Genomic DNA, 12,272 nt, shown 5'->3' on the forward strand with positions numbered 1-12,272 from the left:
CAAAGTGGAAAGTTTTCTTCTCTTGTTGATTTCTGGTGTGGAAACACAGGCAAGAAGTGATTAGTATTTCCTATGCTTTGTGGGGGGAAAAACTTAAACTTAGCATATGAACCTTGATGCAGTTGAACAATTCTTGGAATTTACTTTCACAGAGATTCTTATCTCCTTCCTTTAAAATAGTTGCTATTAGTTTATAAGGCATATAATATTTCCTGTATAAAGCATATGCTATAGAGAGAGGAAATAGGAAATTGTGTTATTCTACTTACTTTATAGGCAGCTGTCTTCTATATACGTAGTCCTTGATTTATGGCCACAATTGAGTCCAACATTTGTGTTGCTAAGCAGGACATTTATTAAGCGAGTCTTGCCCCCATATTTCTTGCTACATTTGTGAAATGAATCACTGCTGTTGTTAAGTTAGTAACACAGTTGTTAAATGAATCTGGCTTCCCCGTTGACTTTGCTTGTCAGAAGGTCACAAATGCTGATCACATGACCTTGGGGGACATAGCGACGGTCATAAGTATGAACCAGTTGCCAAGCACCTGAGTTTTAATCACATGACCATGGGGATGCTGCAGTGGTGCAAAATGCAAATTAGTGGACCTTATTTGCTGCCATTATTTGGAATTTTTAGAATAAATGACTAGGCCGGAAATGAGTAGTTTGTTCAATCGTGAATAGTGTTAAAAATTTAAAGTGTGTCTGATAGGATCCTAGTTCATTTTATAATGCAAATTGCATCATCCAAATTTGACAGCTTAACTATGAATTAAATAAGTATTGACGCAAATACATTTAAGAACATAAAACTCTACCAAAAGCCTTATGGGGTTAAATCTAATATCAGTCTAGTTCAGTATTCTTTATTATAAAATAATCAGAGGGCTATAATAAGGAAACTCACAAACAGGATGAGAAGGTATTAATCCTTTTGATAAACAAATCCTTGAATTAATATACCATACAACCTCTAAAATTAGTAACTTTGCTCAGTTTTTTGGCTTAGATGGTCTAACCGCCTACAAGGAAGATGTGAATTTTGTTCTAATATTCTGATATTGTTAATATTTTCTGTTCCTTGTTTTTCCTAAGTGGATTGTTATATTGGTTTTTTTCTGTGTTTTTACGTGAGCCATTCAGAGCCATTAGGAGTCTGGAAGTGTACAAATTTAACCAATCAGTTTAACCCAGGGGCCGACAACCTTTTGGACCTCAGGGACCACCAAACTCATAATTTTAAATCCCGTGGACCAGAGACCCTGGGAAAATCCCAAAAAAAGTCTGTAGGAAAATTCCCCACCCTGTTTTCCTACTGATCGATCATTCTTTATTTGGGACCGCAGCAGAGGTGGTATTCCGCAGGTTCTCACCAATTCTGGAGAACCAGTAGTGGAAATTTTGAGTAGTTCGGAGAACTGGCAAATATCACCTCTGGCTGGAGATTTTACAGTATCCTTACCATGCGATGCCCACCAAGCCATACCTATAGAACCAGTAGTAAAAAAATTTGAATCCCACCACTGGATCGCAGGATACCGTCTCCAGCTCCATTCTCGGGGAAAAGAATGAGAGACTTTTGGCTTCGTGCAAGGAAAGTAGCAGAAGCAGCAGAAGTCTTTCTTTCTCTCCCCCAAACTCCGCCAGAAATGAGTTTTTGTGAGACTTGTGCAACCTCTTGGAGCAGGATGCCTTGCAGGGTCCCAAATACTCATTTCTGGCGGAGTTTGGGGAGAGAAAGAAAGACTTTTGCTGCTTTCCCTGAATGCAGCCAAAAGCAGAAGAAGAAAGAAATGGAAAGAAGCAGCCCGGTGGCCAGGCAACGCGTGTGGGGCAAGTTCCCCACCATCCGCCCTTTCCGCCCTCCCTCGCTACCTCATATTGTTCGCAATGCATGCAATGCAAGCCTTACGTTCCCATGGGCCATGTGGGTGGCGCAGCCTTGTGTTCCCGCACAGCCTGGATTAATTGCTTTGGGGGTGACATTTCTCTGCAGACCACCAAAATTTTCCCGTGGACCACCAGTGATCCCCTCCCCACTGGTTGGCAACCACTGGTTTAACCAATCAACAGTTGATAATCCCACCCTCTATGAATTTGTCCACTTATCCACTGAAAACATCTAACACTAGTGGTCATTGCCACACCCAGTGGCAACCAATTCCAACTTGGATATTTGATATATAAAGAAAGAAATCCTGAGTCATCCCATAATTGCTTTTGGTGCTGATTCCAAGTTTTAATATAGCAAGAGAAATCTTTCCTGACCAACTTTTCATGCCATGCATGATTTTAGAGTAAATATTGCTACTGTGTTTTCCTTTGCTAACGTTCTTTTTTTAAGCAAGAAATCCACAAATTTCTAATTGGGTAGCCACTTTTTGTACTTTTTTCAGCTGCGTGCCGTTTTTTTTCTTGAGATCTGAAGATGCGAATTGTTGTCTTAAGTGCAATTCTGCCATAGATTTACACAGAGGCATCACTGCCCCTGGTAATTTTATGCCCTTTTAAAATGTAGCTGTACGCTAATTACTTCCACTCAAGCGGAGACTACAACTCACAATAAAATAAGGCTTGTTATCTTGGGATGGTAACCTAGAGTGAAGGAGAGATTTGATTCATAAAAGGATCTACTGTGCAGTTCAGTCAAAAGCTAGCATGTAGTTCTTTGACAAATATTGGGGCACAAGATTAAAGTAGGAAGATTTGGACTCCATACTAAAACAATTAACTGGTGATGGCTTGAAAAGAGGTACGGGTGAATTCATGGATGACCATCAGTCTCGAAGACTTATTGTTACTTCTAAGTAGAGGAAATACGTTCCCAGAACAATGGTGGGAGAAGGATATGTCTCATTTTCTTCTGGTAAGGACCAAAAAGGCATCTGGTTGGACGCTGTGAGAAATAAAACATTGGGCCACGATGGGTCTTGACTTGACCGAGCAGGACTGCTATTATGTTCTTAAGTAAGCCATAATAGTGCTGAGCATTATTTCCATCCTAGTTTAATTAAGTGGCTTGCTTCCAGATTTGATTGAATGTGGGGGAGGAGAGATTTCAATGCAGACAGAGAAACAAATTGCATGTTATACCGTATCTCCATGTATATGGAATCTTTGCTGCAGTATGCCTCTCTATGCTAGTTCTGACCAAGGCTTCTGAGACCGTAATTAAGCACACGCTTAGTTAAAACAACTCTAGTTTTATTTCAGCTCTGGGAATTATGACCTGCTTAGTGATTAGCATGACTTACAACCGTCATTCGGGACTCAATTACAGTCGTTAATTGAGGACTGCCTGATATCTACGTCCTTGTATTTTTTTTACCTGCTCATTTTGGGGTAGCTTTGCTTTTCTCTTCTACCATCATCAGGAACTGATGCAGCATGACGATCTTTTGTTTTGCAGGTCAACATCATCCCAATAATAGCCAAGGCTGACACCATTGCCAAAAATGAATTACACAAATTCAAAAGCAAAATCATGAGCGAGTTGGTGAGCAACGGGGTCCAGATCTATCAGTTTCCAACTGATGAAGAGACGGTGGCTGAGATCAACGCCACAATGAGCGTAAGTCTTTCTTTCCTTTCATCTTCTGAACACATCTCGGGATAAATGGCTGCTTCATTACATTTTTATTTTATATATATATATATATACTTCAGAAGCCCATGCATCTTGAATTTTACACACTCTATCCATGTGCATGTGTGTGCATGTGTGTGCATGTGTAAACTCAAGGAACACGGTGAAAAATTGGAACTAAACTTAAACGTAAGGAAGAACAAACTAAATGCAACAGGTGCAAGAAACAGATTTAGAACTGACTGCGAAGATATCAGAGTGGATATCTTTTAGGACAGAGTTCCCTGACCTTTCTGGGTTGATGGCCCGGAAATAGGGGAGGGGCAGGGGCCTTTATGCGCGCATGTGTGAACAGGGTTACGAGCACGGACACAAATTGGTTGCTAGCGCGCATGGAATGCAAACAGGATGGCGACAGTAGTGCCCCCGCAGCGCTTGGGGTGATGGTAGCTCCCACGTGGCACTCACAATGACAGTAGCACCTGCGCAGTGCTCACACTGACGCTAACACAAGTGGGGAGTGTGCGCATGAATACATGTATGCATGCGGCCCAGTGGCCAACAAGCCACGGCCCACAGATTGGGACTCTTGTTGTAGGATCAACAGTCAACAGAAAAGAAACAGCAAATTACATTACAGGCAGTATCATTATTAATTCAGTGTTATGAAAATTTACTGATTGACCCATCTATGAAGAGCTTATTCATTTGGCCAGTTTGCAGAAGAAATGGGTACACTAGTTCTCGACTTAAAACCATTTATTTAGTGACCATGCAAAGTTACAACAGCACTGGAAACACTGGAAAAAAGTGACTTACGGCCTTTTTTCACACAGGCCGTAGCATCCCCTTGGTCATGTGATCCAAATTCAGGCCCATGGCAATTGAGACTCATTTATGACCATTGCGGTGTCCCAGAGTCATGCGATCCCCTCTTGTGACTTCACTTTACAACCATTTTACTAACTTAACAACTGCAGTGAGTCACTTGATACCTGTAGCAAGAAAGGTCATAGTAATGGGGCAAAATTCACTTAGCAGCTGTACGGCTTAGCAGTGGATGTTTGGAACTCAGTATAGAATAGGGATAGGAATAGAATAGAATAGAATAGAATAGAATAGAATAGAATAGAATAGAATAGAATAGAATAGAATAGAATAGTTGGAAGAGACCTTGGAGGCCTTCTAGTCCAACCCCCTGCTTAGGCAGGAAACCCTATACCAGGGATGTCAAACTTGCGGCCCAGAGGCTGGATACGTCCGTCACATGCTGGCCACGCCCACCCCATTTTAGCAAAGAGGGAAAAGCTGTGATCCATCATGTGCCGACGTGTCGTCACGAGTTTGACACCCCTGCCCTATAGTACCATTTCAGACAAGACATCTGTAACAGCCTTTTTCATTAGCTGCTCTGAGTTCATAGAAAAGTAACTGAAATGTATAAAAGGGAAACCTGAAGGAGTAACCTGAAGTTTTCATTATCTGAAAGAGATGTTATTGAAATTAGTTCATGGCCGTCATATTCCTGTGTACTTTCGTGCGGTGCAGCTCAGAAGTTTACACTTTCCTAGGCAGACGGAGAGCAGGAAAGACCACAAAAATACCAGTTGCCATCATCCCACGGATCGTGGGGGAAAGTATTGTCCCACAAATGTGCCCAGTTCTTAACCCAATCTTATGAAAATGGACCTGGTTGCCAACTTCCTCAAAATAGAAACCGATTCAGAACTGAAAACTGCAGAATGAGAACAGCACCTGGAAGACTCTCCAGAGATAGAAAGACTCAAATGTCACTTCGTCTGCCTTTGGGGCTCCACTTCAAAATGTATACTATCTCGGAAGGAGGAAAAACCCCAAATATATATTTTATGGCTTCCTTGGCGAGGCTGGAGATGCTTGTAATCCTTCTTCTTTAGGCAGAAGGATTGTTTACTGCAAATTCCCAACTCTCCAGGGTGGTTTTGAGGTTTTGGTTTGAAGCTTAAGAAATGGAGGAAATTAACTATAGACCAGATCAGGCTTTGGGTGTGTGTGTGTGTGAGAGAGAGAGAGAGACAGAGAGAGAGAGAGAGAATGAGAACACGTGTGTATATTTTGAAACTTCAGCAAGGTATTAATTACATGCTTTCAAATAAATAAATCAGTGGCTTTGGGCCAAATCTTGTCTTCTGGGTGTTGTCACAAACCTTGCTAATTAAATTATATCATCTTGCCAAAGAAGGCCAGGCAGGTGATCTCATAAAGAATAATAGATTCAACGAAACAGTTTTCAGAAAACTCAAAAATTTAATATAAACTAGGGACAACCAAAATGAAACATCTTTAAAAGGCAGAAAGGTTCCCCAGCGGCAGTTCTCTTTCAGTATGCAAGTGAACAACATATTGAAGTTATGAGGTAAAAAATAGACAATGTGGAGACCAGGTGTGGTGCATGAGGCATCATTGGGAAGGTCCTCCTACATTTTATTTACTTCTTTGTATCCCGCCTTTATTATTTTTACGAGCAACTCATGCAAGTGGAGTCCCACCCAGAACCCTCCCAAATTATGTGCATTAGTCATCTATGTGGTAGTGGAATATGAAGAATCCTGAAGACTGGTTGTCTCCTTCTTTTCTGTAATGTTACGTTCAGATAATAGATAAAATATCAAACAACGAATAAATAAAAATGCAGTCTGAGCCAAACTTTAACCTTTGCCTCTGACATTTGCAAGAATCCTCTGAAAGGTTTTAAATCAAATGGTCTTTGGCATTTCCACCATATGGCATACAGACTACTTCTTCTTCTTCTTCTTCTTCTTCTTCTTCTTCTTCTTCTTCTTCTTCTTCTTCTTCTTCTTCTTCTTCTTCTTCTTCTTCTTCTTCTTCTTCTTCTTCTTCTTCTTCTCCTTCTCCTTCTCCTTCTTCTCCTTCTCCTTCTCCTCCTCCCTCTCCTTCTTCTCTTTCCTCTTCTTCTCTTCCTTCCTCTTCTCCCTCTCCTCTTCTCCTTCTTCTTGTGCCCTATCCGTCATCTGACTTTGGTGATCATGTTGGCGACCCTATTTTTATCAACAGCCGCACGAAAAAGTGCTGTTGAGTTTTGTCCAAAGCGGTCCCTCAGATTTGGAAGCCCTGCCTGGACCTCCTTTGCCTTCAATCTTTCTGCAACTTACATTTGCTTACAATTTCTAATGTTCCTTTTTTTAATGTGACCTTTGACAAATACTGTGCCTGATATAGAGTATTTATTACTGAGAAGAAGAAGGTTGCAGGTGCTTTTCCCTTTACCTGTTGTTCCTTCATTCTATTCCTCCCTCGCTCCCTTCCTTTTCTCCTCTCTGTCTCATGCATATACATGTAGCTTCCTCTGATTGCTGATCTGTGGATTCTCCCTCAAATATTGCATTGGCTAGCTGGAACGCAGACAGGCTCTGCCGCTTTTTATTACATCCTCTTTTCCTTCCTCTTTTAGTGGAGGGCTATAAAATTGGGTGTGGTGTGGGCCAAGCCTTGACTTCCTTCAATTCACCATAACCGACTTCCTAGGAAACGTCAACACTCACTTGTATTATAGACTGTCAGAGTTTAAATTGAACAAGCATATTCTGAAGCGTAGAAGAAAAGCGAGCAATGAGCTCTGAACTCATTTAAAAGTGAAGTTTTCATCATCCTTCCTTTTCCGGGGACAGATATTACTTAGGTTATTTTGAAGGACAGCAGGTGAAGCAGCTTTTTTTTTTTTTTTTTTTTGCTGCTTGTAAAGTTGAGTTGAAATATTCAGTGACCATATTTCCCATGATAATTTACAGCTATGTGAAAGTTTAATGGAATGAAGGATGCGTAAGGAAGAAAGGAGAACTTTTTTTTTCCAAGAAAGAAGTGACAGAATTCCTTTGGGTCGAGTATGGGAGGGGTCCTATGATTTATGTTATAGGTCCTAATTTGGATATTCTTAGAAAAGATGTAATTCTCGCTGTCTTTCTCGGAAGCACAGAATAGCGCAAAGCATTTCAGAAGTGGATTCTCTGCCTTGAGAATCCACTTCTTAAAAACTGTCCGCGATCGTTTTAAACAAGCAAAGATAGCTTGAAAAATGTTTGATCATTGCTCGTTGAACCATTTTCAGATCATCAGGCCATTTTTCTTTCTTGGGCTTTGCTCTTCTTTGCTCCTCTCAATGCAACAGACCATGGGGTGGAGTGTGCTGTAATTAACTCTCTCCAGATATTGCTGCATAATGCAGTTAGGGTTGTAATGAACTCTGGAGGAAGAAGCTGTTTTGATGTCAAGCCTGCTGTCACTGATACACACCCCCTTCAAAGGCTACAGCTGTATTCCAGATATGTTTTAAACACCCCCCCACACCCCAAAAAAGCCAGCACTGTGTCCTGAATGTTGCCTTTTTCTCCACCCAGCTCTTTCTTAGAGGAAACTGTTTTTGGCAGGAGAACACAGAGCCACCATGTTTGCTCTGGGTGGTTGTGCAAAACGTTGAATGACTTCAAATTCAGAACACCACACTTTCAAGTCTGAGGCCATTCATTAGGTTGCAGAATTCCCTCTTTCGTTTCCAAAATAATAATAAACAGCTGCCTCAAACATGGGACTGCTCCTTTGAACCTTTTAAACAAATGCTTTGAAGTAAAAGTGAGATTTTTCTACTGGGTAACAAGAGTTGAAAAGGCCTTGGAGATAATAGCACAGCACAGCACAGCACAGCATAGTTGGAAGGGATCTTTGAGGCCAAACCTCTAGTTCAGGCAGGACACCCTATACCAGTGGTGGCTAACCTTTTTGGGCTCCTGTGCCAAAAATTGTGTGCGCGCCAGCACGCACACACTTGTTTGCCAGCACTCAGAATGCAATATGTATTACAGGAAGTGACAAAACAGGCCTTTAATTTGTCCTGAAAAGCCTTGCAGAGGCTTTTTTCCAAGCCTTTGGGAGGCCAAAAAAGGCCTCAAACCAACCTAAAAAAAATAATCAGCTGTGAGGCGCGCACATGCGCAGTGAGGTAAGTTCGCCTGTGACTCGTATGCCAGCACAAATGGCTCTGTGTGCTACTTATGGTCGAGCTATTTTCTAAAGCACCCGAAGGTCAGACAAGGAATAATGGATGGAAACTGAACAAGGAGAGATTTAACCTGGAAATAAGGAGAAACTTTCTGACAGTGAGAACAATCAACCAATAGAACAGAATTGCCTTTGGAAGTTGTGAGAGCTTCATCCCTGGAAGCTTTCAAGAAGAGACTGGGCTGCCATCTGTCAGAAATGGTGTAGGGTCTCCCGCTTGGGTGGGGGCTAGACTAGATGACCTATAAGGTCCCTTCCAACTCTGATTATCTGTTATCTGTTACCTATGCCATTTCAGACAAATGGCTGTCTTAATCTCTTTAAAATTTCCAGTGACGACCCAGCTATTAAGAATTCTGCCCCAGATGAATAACTTTGGGTTGTCCTATAACCACTTTAACCAGGGCCGTGAAGACTCGTCAGCTGACGACGCTGAGCTTCTCATTTGGAAAGCTGACACTCCATGATGGGATGAGCTCCTGTTATACTTGCCCCAGCTCCTGTCCACCTAGCAGTTCAAAAGCATGCAAATGCAAGTAGATAAATAGGTACCACTTTGTTGGGAAGGTAACAGCGTTTCATGTGTTTCGGCATTTAGTCATGCTGGCCACATGATCATGGAAATGTCTTCAGTCAATAATGGCTCCCTTGACTAAGAAATGGAGATGAGCACTGTGCCCTATCATTTCACCTGGATTCAGAGAGTCTCTAAAGGTCCAAAAATGAATGTCTAGATGCAGGCGTGGGTCAAGGGCAGAAAAGGAGACTAGTGTTTGGTTGGAAGTGTTTCTTGGCGAAAGGAAATAAGTAGCTTGGCTTTTCAGAACTGAGTTGGGCTCCTTCAAAGTGGCATTGTTGGAGATGTAAGCACAAACAAGGTACATTTTTTTCTATGTGGTGGATGTGTATAGAAGCCAGGAAACATTGGATTTTAATAAGGAAATAGAGGAAGTTATGAAACAAAAAATTGAGTTGAACCTGGAATTATTTCTACTAGGTATAATAAAAGGAAACTTAAGTAAGAAAATTCAGTTTATTACACTCCACATAACAACTGTGGCTAAAATTATCTACGCACAAAATTGGAAACAGGACAACACTCCCTCAGAGGTATGGTGATAAAAAAGGTGCTTGATTGTGCAGAGATGGATAGATTAACTATGGAACTTAAAGACAAAGGAGAAACGGAATACTATAAGATCTGGGACACATGGTACGAATGGTTAGAGAATAGATGTAAATATTATACATAAAGGTTATATAATTATGAGTGATACCGATACTGAAGCATTGTAAAGATTGGAAATGTGGTGTGAAGGATGAAATATGCTTAATAAAAAATATTTCAAAAACAGCAACCAAGTGGATCCCTCAAGAGTGGCGCAGAACCTGTCACTCCATGCCCAGGTGATCAGCCCCAGCAGTGAGGGTACCTTTCATTATCCCTGTGGGGCTCTTTGGTGATCTCTGAGCTTGGTTGTTTTCTTGCAAACATTTCATCACCCAGCTTGGTAACTTCAGTGCCAGAAGGGAGTGGGGTTTGCTTTAATTCAGTTTTGGGAATACCTAACCTCTTTACATCACCCTAATTTCAGGTCCATCTCCCATTTGCCGTGGTTGGCAGCACCGAAGAAGTGAAGATTGGCAATAAAATGGCCAAAGCTAGACAATATCCATGGGGAGTGGTCCAAGGTATGTTGATGGGGACAGATAAATCTGTATATGATTTTGTACCAAGGGAACAAAAAATTTTAAATCGGGGTTGGCAGGTGGCAGCTATACGAGCAATTTCTTGTATCAGCAGGAAGCGAAACAACAGACATGAAGGTTGCGACTGAGATCTGGAGAATTGTATCTGATGCACACCAAGAAAACATGTCCTTTTAAATTTCAGTAACAGCATGTGGGGTTTCCAGTTCTGTTTAGACTGTTTTGCCTTTGTTGTTAATAAAAGAGTTATTAATTAAAATGAATATAAACTTAGCACATTAATCACAATGGATACAAATATAGTTTCTGAATCACAGGGGAGATTGAGCAGTCAATCTAGCTCATTATGAATTCTCAGAATATTCTTAAGTCAACTCAATATCTGTAAAGCAAAAGGCCTCTTCTACCTCCAGAACTGTTAATTACTGAAATAATGGAAATCAAATAACTTAAGCTCTTTTGAAAAATCTTTTGGAGATATAATTATAGAGATATCATCTTCATCTCCTTTTAATGACCCCATAATCCCTTACGGGGTAGAGTCTGGGCAACTGAATGGAACTGAGTGTTTACTAGCCGGATTCCCTTCCTGTCGCCAGTGCGGAGTTTTGTTCATTCTCATTGTGCCCAGAGAGAGAAATATCTGCCTCTACCTAGGATCGAACTCACAGCCTCCTGATTATGAAGCAAGGGCTCCACCTCAAGGCCATCACACGATTTATATAAATATAGAGTTATAATGGCAATAAATCCTGATTTATTTATTTTTTGATTTTTTAAAAATGAAAAATAGTTAGGTTTTTGTGTTAAGAAAAAAAAGGGGAAATCGGGTTTCCGCCATATCCTTGATCTACATGTCCACATTTTTATGATTTTTTTAAAAATAGTTGAAAATGAGAACCACTGTGATTTTGTAAAGTTGCGTGAAATGCTGATCAGAGTGAATATGGAAGACCTGAGGGAGCAGACTCATAGCCGACATTATGAGCTCTACCGCCGGTGCAAACTAGAAGAGATGGGATTCAAAGACACAGATCCTGACAGCAAACCATTCAGGTAGGTAAAGAGCAGGTGAGCTTCCAAACTAACTCAGAAAGAAGTTTGGTGTGTTTGCTGGGAGCAGGTGCACAAAACCTTCTCATCTTAGAATTTCAGAGCCAATCCAGGCTAGCAGCTAAGAAAATACAAATCGTCCTATTTTAGATTTTGCTTCTTGCAATATCTCCCTGTATATCCAACTGCTCTCATTGGTCTTGGGAGCCATTGGTGGTGAAGTGGTTAAAAAGCAGTGTTGCAGGCTGAGCACCTGAAAGATGATCATGTGATTGTGAAGGGGCACAACTCTGGAACCACATAGCAAGTGCCTTTTGGGGGGGGGTGCACTGCAACATCAAATGGTTACTAAGCAAGCAGTTATATGTTGAGGACTCCCTCTAATGTTCCTACTTTTGAGGTGCCAGTGAGGCTTAGCGATAGCCCTTAGACTTATATACCGCTTTACGGTGCTTTACAGCCCTCTCTAAGCAGTTTACAGAGTCAGCCTATTGCCCTCAACAATCTGGGTCCTCATTTTTCCCACCTCGGAAGGATGGGAGGCTGAGTCAACCTTCAGCCTAGTGAGATTCGAACTGCCAAATTGCAGGCAGCCAGCAGTCAGCAGAAGTAGCTTGCAGTATTGCACTCTAACCACTGCGCCACCGTGGCTCATTGCTAGATAAAATACAAAGCAGCTGAAATGTTTAAAAGCTGGTATAGAAAATAGTATGCAGGTATTAAGTATATTTACGATTTTATGCTCTGGCTATGTGAAAAGAAAAGCATCATTCAGATGCTCTTACAGAAACTTAAAAATGCAACTAGTTAGTATTCATTTAGGCGGAATGAATTTTGCCCCGACCTGCTTGTTCTATGCAGCAATAGA

At 41.2% G+C, this 12,272-nt stretch overlaps 1 protein-coding gene across 5 annotated transcripts in view; it reads left to right on the plus strand.

Moving 5' to 3' along the window:
- Nucleotides 1-12,272, plus strand: part of SEPTIN11 (septin 11) — a 117,861-nt gene that overhangs the window by 78,109 nt on the left and 27,480 nt on the right. For all 5 annotated transcript variants that reach the window (XM_087935778.1, XM_087935780.1, XM_087935779.1 and 2 more), the window contains exons 5-7: nucleotides 3,413-3,574; nucleotides 10,237-10,333; nucleotides 11,239-11,407. In XM_087935778.1, coding sequence (XP_087791904.1) covers nucleotides 3,413-3,574; nucleotides 10,237-10,333; nucleotides 11,239-11,407 — 428 coding nt within the window. The remainder of the gene's footprint in view (nucleotides 1-3,412; nucleotides 3,575-10,236; nucleotides 10,334-11,238; nucleotides 11,408-12,272) is intronic.

This window comes from Pseudonaja textilis, chromosome 6 (assembly GCF_049901715.1).
Source record: "Pseudonaja textilis isolate UNSWEBS1 chromosome 6, rPseTex1.2, whole genome shotgun sequence".
Lineage (NCBI taxonomy): Eukaryota > Metazoa > Chordata > Lepidosauria > Squamata > Elapidae > Pseudonaja > Pseudonaja textilis.